The sequence below is a fragment of the Physella acuta genome, unplaced genomic scaffold, assembly GCF_028476545.2.
Source record: "Physella acuta isolate Inbredline_101_S28 unplaced genomic scaffold, ASM2847654v3 ptg002275l, whole genome shotgun sequence".
NCBI classification, from domain to species: domain Eukaryota; kingdom Metazoa; phylum Mollusca; class Gastropoda; family Physidae; genus Physella; species Physella acuta.
In genome coordinates this window covers 37,446-53,495 of record NW_026733774.1, presented here as the reverse complement: position 1 = coordinate 53,495, position 16,050 = coordinate 37,446, and the positions used below count along the sequence as shown (strand labels likewise).

General features: G+C 34.7%; 1 protein-coding gene across 1 annotated transcript; it reads right to left on the bottom strand.

Annotated features, from left to right (window-relative positions):
- Nucleotides 1-3,092: 3,092 nt before the first annotated feature.
- On the bottom strand, nt 3,093-11,547 carry LOC131932773 (ethyl acetate hydrolase). The gene is made up of 10 exons (XM_059289687.1): nt 11,426-11,547; nt 9,728-9,780; nt 8,741-8,921; nt 7,692-7,824; nt 7,032-7,153; nt 6,371-6,468; nt 6,049-6,149; nt 5,468-5,607; nt 4,581-4,667; nt 3,093-4,163 (listed from the first exon to the last, which is right to left on the bottom strand). Exons 2-10 carry the CDS (start codon nt 9,761-9,763, stop codon nt 4,090-4,092), a joined length of 972 nt encoding a protein of 323 aa, XP_059145670.1. The 5' UTR covers nt 9,764-9,780; nt 11,426-11,547; the 3' UTR covers nt 3,093-4,089.
- Nucleotides 11,548-16,050: the final 4,503 nt, after the last annotated feature.

Here is a 16,050-nt window from a genome sequence, read left to right as displayed (position 1 = left end):
AAAAAGATAGAACACACATTTAAAAATAACACATGCAATCTCGCTGGTAAATTCTGAGAGTTTAGAAGACATTGTAACATTTACATTTTTTTTAAAAACACAACTAACAACTGTAACATGAATTAGAGCAATTCAAGAAAGCCAGAAAATAAAATTAAGATTTTTTTTTATCTCATGAGGAGACCACAGTGTGCTAATGATGTTTTTAAAACTATGGTTTGAACCAAATGTGTTAATTGTTGCAATTTAACTCGCTGTGTTTTTGTGAGCTAAGAAGGTTCTGTCTTTAATCATCAATAAACAAACTATTTTCAGCTAACTGATTTTTTTTAAAAGAGAAGGGAGCTTTCTGTGGCTGCCCCATGTGTCTTGGGCACAAAAAGTAAAAGATAATGATGTTTTTTTTGTAGCCCAAGACTGTTTTGAAGTTGAAATCACTCATGGACGAATAATCGCACTGAGCCTACAATGAGATAAATACTCTGATAAAGCAATGAGCAAAAGGTTGTTGTACAATACTGAGCTAACATTCTGAGCTTAGGGATGAGTTTAGTATGAGCATATGATAAACATTAGTTTAGTAAAAGTACTGCTATAAAGTCTTACACATACTGTGATTTTAAAAAATGGTTTAAGTATTTCAAGCTCTATTCAGTGAAAATTACTAAAGATAGTTGCTGCTGTATACGCAGTAAAAAAAAATATCTTGCTGCCATTATATGTAAAATTAAAAATTACAGAAGAAAATATGTTGCTTATTGCCCAAGACTACAAAAAAGTAGCAACAACATTATATATAACACGCTATCTACCTAATGTTAAGAACTACCAAATAATTTGATCTGAAGCTCTTTACTTTCCTTTTAACATTGTAATAGCAATAATGGCTTGCTTAAAATCAAACACAAATTGAGAGTAGCTTAAAAATGCGAAAAAAAAACTGGCATAACATTCTAAACATACACAAACACAAAAAAATACCAAGCTTTCAGTTAAAACAATCCCAAAACAAACAAACATATATCTTTTTAATAAAATTTCAAAATATATACACTGATGCTTAATAAGTATATACTATGTTTTAGAGTCTGTTGTGTAACTTATTTCATATATAAATGTAAATTATTTTTACATTTTTCGCTGTTTAATCAAGGCTTCTAGCTTCTGAATGTGGTCCTCTTGTGTAAAGATGGTAGTGAACAGCTCATTTTGCAAGTCATAGCTGCTAACACCAACGTGTTGATTTGTCTGTACAGCACAGGATACTTTTACACACAAACCAACCAGAAATTTTAAAAGTTTTACAGTAAATACATTCAAATTATGTTGCTGGGTTAGTAGCTTTTACAGTGTTTTATAGTATACTATTCTATTTTATTTGGATAGTTGTCAATAATACATGTAACTATACTAATAGAGATATTATTACAACAATATCAGAGAGTTTAAATACTGTAGACATTCCAATGTTTGTGTATGTTACAATCTGTGTAATTTTACAAATATTTTTAGAAAGGTTAAAATACTGAACATCAAAAAGAGAAGAGGTCAGAATCTATATCTGGTTATAGGATGATATCCATGTTAAAAAAATACAATATTGCATTAGCCAAATAAAAGTGGCAAAGAAAATAACAATGTCTGAAACAGACAGAACACTGAACACATCGCAAAAACAAAAAAAAAGCAGCGTAACCTGGATTTATTAACGGAATTCTTAATGAAATTCACATACTTAATACGTGTATGTGGTTCTCTGCTTTTTCTTTTATGCCCTATTTTTCTCTGATGATACACTAAACACCCAATTTTTTAAGTTGCTATCTACACATATTGTGTTGTGTAGATAGAACAGAAAATATTCTAGCTAAGGGTTTTAAGTGCATCATTGAGGACTAACAGTCTATAACATAGGCTAGAGCAGCAAGCTTTTCTTAAATAAATAGCCAATTTCATAATTATTTCATCTAAAACATATTTTTAAAAGGCGCACAACAATATATATTGTAATTCTGATTATATAAAAATATTGAAGAAACTACACCAAAATATATGTTTTATTACCATTTGTCTACTCTGTTGTTAGTAAGAAGCAATTCATGCTTAATTAATTTTGCTTAATTAATTGTTCAAGAAATTTCATTCAGCTCTTAAACTACAGATACCCAAACCCATTAATACAATTGACAAAAAAAAAAGAATACATTTTTAATTTAAAATGACGATAATTAAAATATTGAGACAGTTAGTGTGAGATTATTATAAACATCGTTAACTTTAATTAACCCTTTGAGCCCGCCAGGCCGGTAAACCGGCTTCAACATTAGGCATATATGTCCGAAAAGCTGGTTTTCCGGCCCGATGATCTAGCGTCATATTCCTAGCGGCCGGTATATCATCTAATTAATTATAATTAGCGGAAGACTGACTAAAACTGCGCAAATGTCTTTTGAGTGCGGGATTATGATTTTAAAAATTGATTTTTAGGAAAAATGAAAGTGTTTACATTTCGTAGCAATGCAGCCGAAACGAAAAGCTGAGCTACAGCCGTCGACTTCAGTACATAAAGTTGGTGCAAAAGATGAAGCAAAAGACCGAAATATCAACAAAAGAAGTAGAATGACTGCATCTTAGGCAATACAACTATTTATTGATTCTGATGAAGAAGATAATATTCATGGTCTATATTGTGATGATAGTGACGTTGAATTTGAGACTGAACACAGTGACATTGAAATTGACAGTGACAATGAAACTGTTCAAGTACGCTCTGATGCACGTGGTGTCAAGGACAAAGACTTGCCGAAAACGAAAAAAAAATTTCTGGTGCAAAACATGCGAATTTTTTCTTTGCATCGGGTCCGGCAGTGATAACTGTTTTGAAAGTTATCACACAAAAGTGGACTTTGGGCGTTGAACTAGTATGGCCAGGTATCAATAATAACAAAACAATTACTAAATGTAAATTTGTTTCTTCTATGTTCTATCAAAACAATAATTATGTGTTCGTTTTATATACATTGTTCTGTTCAAACATTGTAAAAAAAAGTAATTTCAGAATCTTGCTGCATTGTTGTTTGATTCTGAGTCTGGATACCAAATTTGGCTTGATTATCTCAAACGGTTCAAAAGTTATAGGCAAAGTTAGAAGCAGATAAGTGAAAATCGGTTTGGGCCTGGGAGCTCAGGAAATAGGAGAAATTAGATCAGGGAGGCCAGGGCTCAAAGGGTTAACACTCTCAAAAATGTAACAAAATATGGTGAAGAAACAAAAATAAGTGTTCTAAATTAAATAACAAATAAACAGCTGAACACACAGAAGCTTGTAAAATATCAATGATTAAATTCATTAAGTACAGTTAGTGTGGGTTTTTTTTTTTAATTATAACATGTTTGTAATCTTAGATAACCAAATTATCCTTAAAAAACAACTAACAAAACAGAAACAACAAGCTAGGCCTATATACCAGGCTAGGAAAATGTAGCAAACTAACTTTAACTATTCCATTGTGTCCTAAAATTAACCATGCTAAACCTTACTATAATACCTCAATGCTATCAGATTGACACAGTTGTTTAATTTCTATCACCAAACTATTAGCTACAGCCCTTAACAAAACCCAAGTCATACAGCGACATTTTTTAAACTTTCATTCATTTTCTATTTTTAACATTTAATTAATTGATATTTTCTTCAAACACTCATAAAGTGTGTGATTAACCCCCTACTGTCTAAATGCTACTGTGATAGTGTCTAGAACACTTAACCCTCATTTGCACATCAACAAAAGCAAACAAATACTAACAATTAAAAATGACATTATTTTTCAAGGCTGTATATTACAATTTCCTGATGTTACACAATCTCTTCATTCCATTTCATAATAATTTTTTAAAAATGAACTGCTACTATTTACAGAATATATTCACAGTATTGTTTATGCTAAAAATATAAAGTGATTACTTTAATATACAACCTGACTGAAATTCGCTTCCAATCCAAGTTTTTCATTTTATGTAATAGCATTTCTAGCTCTTCTGCACCAAAAGTTATAAAAACTGAACTAGGATTCTGGGATTGAAAACCAGCTAGCAGACACCATGTTTCTTGTAGAACTGGGCAATAATCTCTCTAGCTCTCAGATTTGTTTCTTGAAAGATACCTGGCAATATTGATAATAAAATAAATTCTTTCAAACCTGAAATAATATTTACTTGTACATTTACTTAGTTTTTTCAGATGAAATACAATAAGATTTTTTAAGATGACTGCAACATAAACACTGTCTCCTAACAAAAACATTTTATTTTAAAAACTTTTTGCTAAAGAAATAAAGCAGAATTCAATTTTTTTAAAAATACCTTCATGAAAATTTTAAGAATCAATTTTTTTAACAGATTACGGTTTTACAAATCTTTTAACCCTCACATGGTGAAAACTGGCACTGAACATTTTGTTTTCTTTCAACAATAAACTAAGCATTATTTTAAATTAATTTTTATACTTTAGATTTCCCCAAGGACAGTTCCTTAAATAATTTCTTCACATAAAAAAAAAACAATTAAAAACAGCTACCTACCAGGCAAAGAAAAGAATCCATGTATAGCACCCTTCATCAGCTTACTCTCACAGACAGCATTAGCAGCTTTCATCTTAGACTTGAATTCTGGAAATCATTTTATTGTAAACAATATACATATTATTTCTAACAAAGTTTCTAATTACATTTCTTACAAACAAAAAATTATACATTTAAAAAACTGTTTTTTTACCATAGTTTTGGGTTGAAGGCAATATCCCTAAAGTCTTATAAAGTTTCTAATTAAATTTATTACAATAAAAAACTATACATTTAAAAAACTCTTTTACCATTGACGTGGGTTGAAGGTTATATCGCTATGGAAGTTTCTAAACAAATTTCTTACAATAAAAGATCGCCTTGGTTTTGGGTGTAAGGCAATATCAGAAAAGTCTTATGAATAAGACTGTGACAAGAAATAGTTTTAAAGGTAAAGAAGCTTCAGATCTAAATAATATATAAATGGGGCATATACATCTCGGAAAATAAAAGGATTATATAATCAGAAGTATGCCCAGCTGCCTATACTTCTGACTAGTCAAGTACTTATCATAATTGAGTGGACCCAGTTATGCACAACAAGTCTAGTAATCAAACTTAAGCCCTGCAAGTATTTAGTAATGTGTACTATCACTTGACCATGCCGTCCTATCACAAAGTAATAAACAATTAATTTTTATGAATTACCATAGTTGGTCAGTTGACCGTCCCTGAGTCCACCCAACTTTGATGGGTACCTAACTCACGTTAGGGAAAGTAAAGGCGGCTGGGCAAAGTGCTGACCACACTATCTCTTCATATGCCGAGATCACAGAAACAAGTGAACTCTACTTCACTTGCCCCATAGACCGTCAGGTTTGAAAGGGAAACTTTACTTTTTTACTTACCATAGTTGGAGTCTTTGTACGGGTCAATTTCAGCAATAAGCAGCAGTGTAGGAGGGAGGACTGTGAAGTCGTTGCGCAGGAGGGGTGAAGCGCGTACGTTGGTTTTGTCAGCCTCTGTCCTGATACACATGTCCACACCCCTAAAACATATAACATTTATTAGTGATGTAAACCTGACTTATATATTACATACATATAAAATTTATAACTGATGTAAACATGACTTTTTATACATACACATAATATTTATAACTGGCATACACAAGGCTTGTACTACATATAAAAACAATTATAATTGACATAAACATGACTTGCACATACATATAACATTAATAACTGATATATACATGGCTTGTGAAACAAATACATGAAACTTAAGTCAGACCAGGAGATATACATGTAACATTTATTACAAAATGACATAATTTATATTTATCACATAACAATACATAGCCAAGATACACTTTCACATATAAATATTGTAGACATAAACATACAATTTAATTCAAATATAGCCAACACAGCTGTCCATTCCAGTGAAATTCCATAAATTATTTTTTTTAGATACAATCCCAACTCACTTTCTAATCATCTCAGTCATGTTGATGGAACTCCCAGTGAACTCAAATTCCTCATAGCTGGGGCCTTGACATCTCCAGTCTAAGAATGGGTAGACCAAAACCTGAAATTCACAAAATATTCTCATGAAGCAAAAATAAAACTGCAATTATTTATAGTCAGAAATGTAAACACCAGTGATAATTATTAATTTATTACATGTAATGCCGGCTGGAACTCTTCTTTACAACTAGTTTTAGAATAAATTTCTTTAGTGGTTTATCCATCTTTGGAGACAATCTTTAAAAAATTGTATAACATTTTCAGCTAGAAAAACCAATGTACCTGAAAGTCTAGCCCAGGCACTTCAAAAGCTACAGTAGCTGCTATACCTCCACCAGAGCTGGACCCTATCACACCAACTTTGCTGTCATTCTCAGCACCTAAAGTAAACAAATGGTTAGTTCAAATCTTAAAATAGATCAAAACAATGCTGTATACATTTTAAAATTATGGCTGGACCCAATCACACCAACATGGCTGTAATTTTCAGCCACAAAAATAAACAAGCGTTTGTTTAAAATCTTATAAGCGATCTCAACAATACTGTATACACTTTAAAAAATAACAAGTGCTTGTTTCAAATCTTAAAATCGATCTCAACAATACTGTATACACTTTAAAATATGACTGGACCCAATCCATAAACTTTTATGTGATTTTCAGCCCATAATGTAAACAAAAGCTTTATTCAAATCTTAAAATTACTAACAGCTTATATTAAAATACTGTATTGTGTACCACAAATATTGAATTATATCTTAAAAATTAGCTACGTATTTTGAAATTTAGTCACTTAAAAATAGATACTTAAACAAGAATGCTTAAAATAAAAATCTAAAAATAAACCACACTTATGTGAAAATTTATAATGTAGCATATTAAATAAGTACTGTATATTTTGTTACCACAATGGTAATGCAAAAAAAATCAATGCTTGACCTACCTACTAGGGACTTGTTCATCATCACCCACCTAACAACAGCCTTCCCGTCATCGAACATTGAGGGAAATTTGTATTCCGGAGCCAAACGGTACTCTACATTAACAACCACACACTTCAGCTCCCTGGTAAAAAAAGAACAAAACTTGTAATATTACAAGGCTGACTGGCACTGCCTAAAAGCTAACTGAATATTGATTTTCTAAAAGCTGATTATAATGATTGCCTGAAATAATTAATTTTTTTTAATAAAGAATAATAATAAATTGAATATTGCAATTTATAACCAGTTTAAATTATACATCATAGATATTTTTTACTTACCTATAAGAGTACATTAAAAAATATAATATAACATACTACTTTAGCTTCAATATATAAGTACATTTTTTTTTAAAACAGCAAATACTTATTGGTTTTTTTACGGAAACTTTTGTTTTTTGTGTGTAAACACAAACTGTATGTTAACTTAATCAAGTTTTGAAAGACTGAATTATTTTAACTTTCAGAAAATTAAACTAAAAAAAATTTTTGGGGGGAAATTACACCATTTTGGCAATTCATTGTAAAGCAATCAGGCAACGTCAAGACACCAATAAGTAAAAGACAAATAGGCACAATGTACACAACAAAAACAACAAAATGAAGATTTAAATACTGTACTTGGCCAGCAGTTTACACAGAGCCTCAGTTGTTTTCCTGGAGCCATACACATTCCCACCTCCATGGAAGTTGATCAGAATTCCTGGGCGTCTGGCACAGATGTTGGGTTTTATCACATCAATGGGGATACCATCTGTAGACGCAAGTAGAATGGAATGTTTAGATTAATGGGGATACCATCTTTAAATGGCTACAGGACATTATCCCCCTGGATATCCCCCCCCCGTATTTACCCCCCCCCCCCCGGAGCAATTACCCCCCCCCCCCTCAAGTTAAAATCCTAACTCTAACTAGAATTTTATACCTATATACTACTTTAATCCAAACCTTAAGAAAAAGACCAAAACCTAAGCATCCACCTTAGCCTAAAACTTCACACAAAACCAAAACCAAAGCTAGGCACAACCCTAACCCTAGCCCTGGCCCTAACCCTAAACCTAGCCCTAACCCTGTCCGGGGGGGGGGGGGGGGGGGGGAAAGGAGGGAATAATGTCCTACTGGGCGGGGGGTAATTGACAGGGGGGGGGGGGGGGGGTAATTACTCTGGGGGGTAATGTCGGGGGGGGGAAATATCCGGGGGGGGTAATTGACAGGGGGGAAATGCCCTGTTCCCCTTTAAATACAAGCAGAATGGGGTGTTTAGATTAATGGGAATACCATCTTTAGATACACTTAGAATGGAATGTTTAGGTTAATGGGGATACCATCTTTAGACTCAAGTAGAATGGAATGTTTAGGTTAAAGGGGGATCCCATCTTTGGAAAATTAAACTGGAATGTTTACTTTCAAGGAAATACCATCTTTTAATATAAATAAATTGGAATGCTAGACACACACAATGTCATTGAGCAGATTAGTAAAAAATTAAATCATTCAAAATATTATTTTTATTTATACCTTTTCTCTCTAAAAAAAAACCTGCATGCAGCTCCCAAACATTACATGCTAGAAGACCAATGCTTCTTACTTGCGCCTTCATCTATTATATTTTTTACTCAAACAAGTAATCTAGCAGCTCATAGAAGAAATCTAAAACAAACTGAACTTACTTGGCACACCAGCAGATGGCACTGAGAATTCTTTGATTTGCCCATCAAAGCATTCAGCAGCTTTGTCGTTAGCTTCCTTATGTGACTCTACATATTCATCCTTCTTGGAGGGGTCAAGCTCTCCACCGTTGGCCAGCTGGTCCAGTCTGAGCTTCAGAAAACTTTCAGTCTCTGACGACAGCTGTAAAATACATCAAGGTACATGAAATTGCTTTAAATTTAATTAGAAAAATGGTATTTCAGGCAAAATTTTTAGGCAGCGTGATTGAGGATACAGTACATTAATCGAAACAAAACCACAAGAGGATATTATTACAATGCTGGGATAATCAAGCAAACATTTCCTTATGATTATAACAATCCTTATCCACTATATGGGATGGTGTGACCTAGCGGTAGAGCCCTAGACTGCTTACAAGAAATCTCGAGTTTGAATCCAGGTTCAACATCTCTCATGGGAACCTAGCTCATGCTAGGGAAAGTAAAGGTGGCTGGAGATAGTGCTGACCACACTATCCCTTCATATGTCAAGGTCACAGAAACATGTGAAATTTACTTCACTTGCCCCATGGACTATCAGGTTTGAAAAAGGAACTTTTATCCACCATATGGTGACTGAGTGAAGAAGGATGGGGTGTACAGGAAGACAAATGCTAACCACTGAGTGAGCTAAAAATTTAACTTGCTAGAAGGTAAACCACAGGACCGGGAAATGAAAGTTACCACAAGGAAATTGAAACCTAACTTTCAATTAACTGAAATACGGAAGGCAAATCTTTAACTTTTAAATAACATTTTTCAAGTTTCATAACAAACATGTTTTCAATCATAATATCATAATAATTCAGCTGTCAAAATAAATAAGTAACATAAATACATGTAAGTAGGCAGGGCTTGCATCAAGTATTTTCTATGCTGCCGTTGAGTATAGCTTTGAAATGCCTGATTAATGAGCAGAAAAGTATCACTAACTTTCACTTTTCTTACCTTGTATTTTGTCTTCAGCTTATCAATCACATCCATTCTGGCAACAGTGGAGCCTAGAGATGCAAAGAAATATATTGACATATTTAAGTATTTCAAGGTGCTTTTCTCAAACATAACTAGCCTAAATATTATGTTGTTATGATGTATGTTTGACTAGACAAATTGGTGCGCATGAATGCTGGTGCGAAGCAATAATATTGAACGAGTGAAAGTGTGACGCAGTACGCAAGAAAGTGACGTTTAGTGTGAGTTCGTTGTTGCCGGGGAAGAAGCTTAAATTAGTCTTGTTCGTGTTATGTTAGGGTTAGGTTGTCCAGTCTTAGTATCGTTTGTTCAAGTCGTCCGATGTCTATTTCTTATAGTGCAATAAAAAAAACTAGTAAACAATGTCATTCTGTCAATTCATTTGTAAGCGTTAATGTCGTCGTGCTTCAAGATGCACTATTGCATGGCTAGACATAATGAAATGGTAGTGGTATTGGAATATAATATTGGATCAAGTAGTTCTACCCTCTCACTGCATAACTGTGGTACACATATAGAACCCAGCTATAACATACATGTCAACATGTTACGTGACATTTATGGTCCATTGACTGCTAATTGAATTGTCTTCAGCCTCATCTGAGTTAGCAATCACATGCCCCCCCCCCCCCTTATCATCTCACAATATACACTCAATTATTACTATTTTTAAAGTACAGCAAAAATTTCTATTTACTTTTTCCCATTTTTCCTACAAATAAAAAAAATATGTTAGTTTAGTCTAGTATAGTCTAAATCATTACAGACCAACATCAGATTATGGCATTGTGATTATCACTAGTGATTTTTACAAGCTTTCAATGCATAAGCATTTAGAACAGGGATATTCATTTGTGACTCGAATTAAAACCTCCCCTTTCAATGCTAAATATAGTAAATACATAGGCCTACTACATAGTGTACATACATAGGCCTAATCAGATTACCTAGGTCTACAATAATCATTATAATAGCCTAAGCTACATCATAAAAATACATACAACTTGCATGATAGGCCATTTTTTAAATAGGCTTTTAGCAAAATTTATAATTTGACCCTGTCACTCAAGATTTCTTCTAAATCAAGTCATTGGCTAGATTCTGTTTCTAGATCTATCTATCTATTAACTAAGCTAGTAGTGGCTAGTCACTACTGACTACACTCTAGTTGCCCTGGGTTGATTTATGAGCCTATAACAGTAACTATAATAATACTAAAATACTAGGCCTAAACTTTACTTTTATTAACCTAAATAAATTGGTCCTAAATGTGAAATGATTAGGCCTAATAATAATAAAATCAGTTAGCCTAACTAATCCTAAATTAATTAAAATTATTAGGCGCCCTAGTTATTACTAGATCTAGATCTAGATCTTCTAGTCTAGATCTAGAATCTAGATTCTAGTAGAATCTAGCTAGATCAGTGTGTATTAGCTTGATTTATTTATTAACTTAAGTATTACTAATGATACAAGTTTAACTCAACTGTGTTCAGTGTTACGTACTCAACTCAGGCCTACTGACTACTCTCTACTGTCTCACTGTCTGTGTAACTGAGTAAGTTTTTTTTTATTTTTAAGTTACAGTTCAGTAGCAGATCTGACTTGCGTATGACTATGATTATGATCATGATTTTAACTATTTTAACTGTAATGTAGCTACGTCTAACTTACCTTAAAAAAAAACACCTCTTGTTAAAAAGAATATTATTAATTAGGTCTATCCTAGGTCTAGCTAGATCTAATCTAGAATACTAAGAAAGGTCTATTCACTTTTTGTGGAAAATAATTCCGGGTTCACAGAAAAGAAAAATAATACAATATGGTTCCTCAAATTGCCGAATTTAAAATTTATTACCGAGAAACTTCAGATCTTTACTTAGATGTTTTTTGTCGACAAAATGTAATGTACCATTCTTACGGATTTAGTGAATAATATGTTTATAAATATATTATTAGTCCCTATAGGGCACGCAAACGTTACATACGACAGAAATAAGATCTTTCCTACCTGTGCCGCACAGTGGCGTTGCCAGAATTCTCTTATGGGGTGTCAAAATTTTGCCTTATAGGCCTATAATAGGCCTTTATATATATATATATATATATATATATATATATATATATATATATATATATATATATATATATATATGTGTGTGTGTGTGTGTGTGTGTGTGTGTGTATCTGTACAGTAACGACTGGTAACTGTAGAAACTCGTAGGGGGGGGGGGGGGAATTCCACTAACTTTCAACAGTATTTTAATATACAGTTTTTTTTATATGCAACCGATGTACAAAAAGACAAAGAAAATATTATAAACAAAACTACTATTACAATTAATCAGCAACATACGCAGTTCAACTCTTCTTGGGCCCAATTCATCAAGAATCTCGTCAGCAGAGATTACAATTTCTCTGTGAATATTTGCATATGCGTCACCATTTAGTCTATCCTCGCAGGAGTTTTTCGTGGTACACTTATTTAAATTTAGCCGTCGCATAGTGGAAAAAGAGCGTTTGTTGATGGCAGCTGTAGCAGGTTGTTATGGGTCATCCATAAATGACATCACGCTTTTTTTGACGATTTTTACCTCCCCCCCCCCCTCCCCTCAGTCACACAATTGTCACAAAAAAGCCAGATCCCCCCCCTAAAATGACGTCACACCTCAACCTACAACCCCCCCCCCCCTCAAAATTGCAGTTGAATTTTATTTAAACATCGATATTTTTCCAAAATCTTGTCTAAACTATTACAATTTATTAAAACAGTTATCTAAAACGCGAAATAACGTCTAAAATTCGTTTTCTAACATTGCTTTTTTATAATGCAAAAATGTGACGTCGCAACATCTGACCCCCCCCCCCCCCCCCTCCCCCCTCATCACACATCGTCACAAAATAACGGTCCCCCCCTCCCCCCCTACGAGTGTGACGTCATTTATGGATGACCCCTTTCTAGTATTTGCAGTAATATTGTTTGGAATACTTCGCAACTTTATAAATTAGCATTTTGCGATGCGGTAAGTAATGTGGCGCCACCAGTTTCAGTACCACAACTTCTTCATCTATGACACAGGTGTTAATCAAACGTTCAGACATTCTGTAAAATTCTTCGGGAGTGTTCGCCATTACGTGTTAGCGTTAACTTTGTTTTTCAGCTCGTCGAGGAAAAAGTATAAAGTATATCATTATCACCTCAGTGGACTATCACTGAGAAAAAAAGTTCGGCATACAGTGAACCGCTCCGATAGCTACGCCATTGTCGCAACTTTTCCATATGTATGGTTTAGGTGTACTTTTTTCTCATCATTGCAGGCCTACATCATTCATTTCTTTCATGCATCTCTCGAAGGTGGGGGTAGGGGGCAGACGAAATATAAACAGTGTTTCTTCCAGATTTTTTTCCGGGGGTGCACTTGAAAATTTTCTGGGGGGGGGGGGGGGCAGACAACGATTTCCGGGGGGGGCGGACACTGTCAAAAGTATATATTTTCTATATAAATTCCATTTCGTTCGGGGGGGCCGCCCCCCCCCCCCCCCCTCCGAAGAGATGCCTGGAAGAAACTCTGAATATAAAATATAAAACAATTTTAAGTGCGCTCCTCGGAAGTTTTAGTGCCGTTCCAATCAGAAACAAATATCTGGGAAAAATCCCGGTATGCAAAATATGTTAAATTTTGATTTAGTTTACTTTTCCTTGATTGTTTCAGTTAAAATCCACCAACGTATCATCTATTCTACTTAGCCTAGTAGACTTGTAACAAAACCTTCTACTTCTTCAAGGTTTAATTAATATACGAAACAAAATTAAAAAAAACGAAATTCGGAATTTTTACAGCATACATATTTTTAAAGTAACGTTTTTATAAAGGTAATTCAATACAACATTATTTTTTTTATAAGTTTGGCTACCGTCTGCTACACAAGTGTTATTCAGCTGCTTTAGCATATTCCATATGTGTATAATTTACCAGACGGCCTGCATATATTATCATGTCGCACTGACTTGAGTGTTTGACCTTCTCTTCCAGGCGATCGTTTGACATTTAACCAACCAGCAGCAGATATGAAACTGGGTCACAGAAGGCCCTGGCCCTATTGTTACAGAATTGTGTTTTGTTTACCAGGGCCCTATTTTTATTTACTTGTAATATTTAGAAATGAAAAATTTTATGTTGGATTTGGGCGGAGGAGCTAAAAAGGAATATCTAAGTAGTTAGAATTAGATAATCGCAAAATTTAATCACGACTTCGGGATCGCGTTGGTTGCTTCAAAATTCGTTTTTTTTAAACCAGGGAATCGTCACAATGATGTCACACACCGAGAGGGGGGGGGGGGGGGGGTCGGGATTCTTTGATGACTTGAAACTAGAGGGGGGGGGGGGTTTGTATTCAGACCATGTGACGTCATACATTTTTATTTTAAAACGAAATTTGGTAACTGAATGTTCTTAATCCATATACTTCAAAAATGTACATTGTAATTAATACTAATCAATTTTGGACTAGGTTTTCCTTTGATGGTCACTTAATATTAAAACAAAATAAAAACTACAATTTTAGGGGGGGGGGGGTCCAGGCTTAAATGTGACGTCAGTTGATGATTAGGAAAAGAATGGGAAGATGGGGTGATAACATCGTCTAATGAAGAATTCAGCCTATTACAGACGACCCCTAAACCACATACTTGAATAGTGCGGCAATTGGGCAGTATTTCTGCTATAAAAATAACATAACCATTACTTGCCCAGCAGTGTTTCTTCCAGACTTTTTTCTCCGGGGGGGGGGGGGGGGCTCTTGAAATTTTCGGGGAGGGGGGGCGGTAGACGGATGGATGGAAGAAACTCTGTTGCCCAGCTCTATGCTATCGATATCGTTATCGACGACACCGACACTATGTTTATTTTTTATTTTTTAAATTAATAATCGTATGGCTAATCGTTAGGTCAATCCGGTCTATAATGAGTTGTGTTGTATTATTCAGTATGCTTTGTTTTGAAGTGAGACGGCGATTGCCACGCTAAGGGCTCATCCATAAATGACGTCACGCTTTTGGGGACGATTTTTCACCCCCACCCCCTCACCTCCGTCAGACCTCTACCCACAACCCCCGCCAAAATTGAAGTTTAATTTTTTTTATTTTTTTTTGAACATCGATTTTTTTTTTCTTTCCATAATATTGACTGAGTCCGGTCAACGTATTTGTATCCCTTTATATTACTATTCTTCTTCTTCGTTCTTAATTTTAGTGTTGGAAGGGATCCCCCTACAACACAATTAAGGATACGTGTCAACAGGTTATACGCCATTGAGGCCATTGACTCCGATTTCAGCCTCCTTTTCTTTTTGGATTTGCTTCCATAGCCTTTGTCCAACCAAGAACAAACTACAAGGCAGCAGTTGTTTGATTTTGGAGTTGTCTCTCCCCAGTTAACGAGCCTCATCTGCCCGAGGGTTCGAACTTGAGACTTTTCGGTTTAGCAACCGCTTTACCGACTCGAATACACCGACCCCTTATTACTATTTATTAAAACAGTTTTCTAAAACGCGAAATAACGGCTGAAATTCAGTTTTTAACATAACTTTTAAAAATACACAAATGTGACGTCACACTATCTAAACCAACCCCCACTCCCCCTTTCCACCTCGTCACAAAATGGACCCCTGTACGAAGTTACGTAATTTAATGACGACCCCTAAGCTAGAACCTATTCTCACCCCCCCCCCCTCCCCACTTTAACACACCCCGATGCACAAATTCAAGCTAAATAATTATTAATAATAGCATCATTATGTGGTCAGTTCTTTTGATCTCACGTGCAATGTGATGACGTCATTGGAGCTTGTCCGCCGGGTGGGGTGGTGCTGCGGCTCGCGAGGGGCGTGTCCAGAAAACCGTTCACCGCGTACCGGGACAGACGACTATCTCTCGCATCTCAGAGTGGTCTAGCTACCGCAACATGATATACCAAATAAAAAACGCAGGTAGCACTTTGAACCACAGTACATGAAGCGATGACTCTTAATAAATCGATTTCAAGCTCAGCGGGGTTATTATTCTATTGATTTACTTCAAAGGGTGTCGTTTCAAAGGATTCCGCTGTATTTGTTTTCGGTGACATCCCAAAGAGAGCTAAAATGTTGGAATTGATTGCATTGAGTAGCTGCCCTTGCTACTAATAAATTTCACGGTTATAGGCCCTGATTACATTGCTGTTATACTATACTTTATGTATATTGTAAATACATACATGTTATTATGCCTAAATTTATTAAATAGATTTTAATAAGGGATT

Bases quoted from the DNA above. Each gene is read 5' to 3' on its own strand.
- LOC131932773 (XM_059289687.1), bottom strand. From the start codon at position 9,763: ATGGATGTGATTGATAAGCTGAAGACAAAATACAAG. The intron at 8,922-9,727 runs GTAAGAAAAGTG...TGTATTTTACAG, and splicing joins AGCTGAAGACAAAATACAAG to CTGTCGTCAGAGACTGAAAG. The intron at 6,469-7,031 runs GTAGGTCAAGCA...TGTTTACTTTAG, and splicing joins GATGAACAAGTCCCTAGTAG to GTGCTGAGAATGACAGCAAA.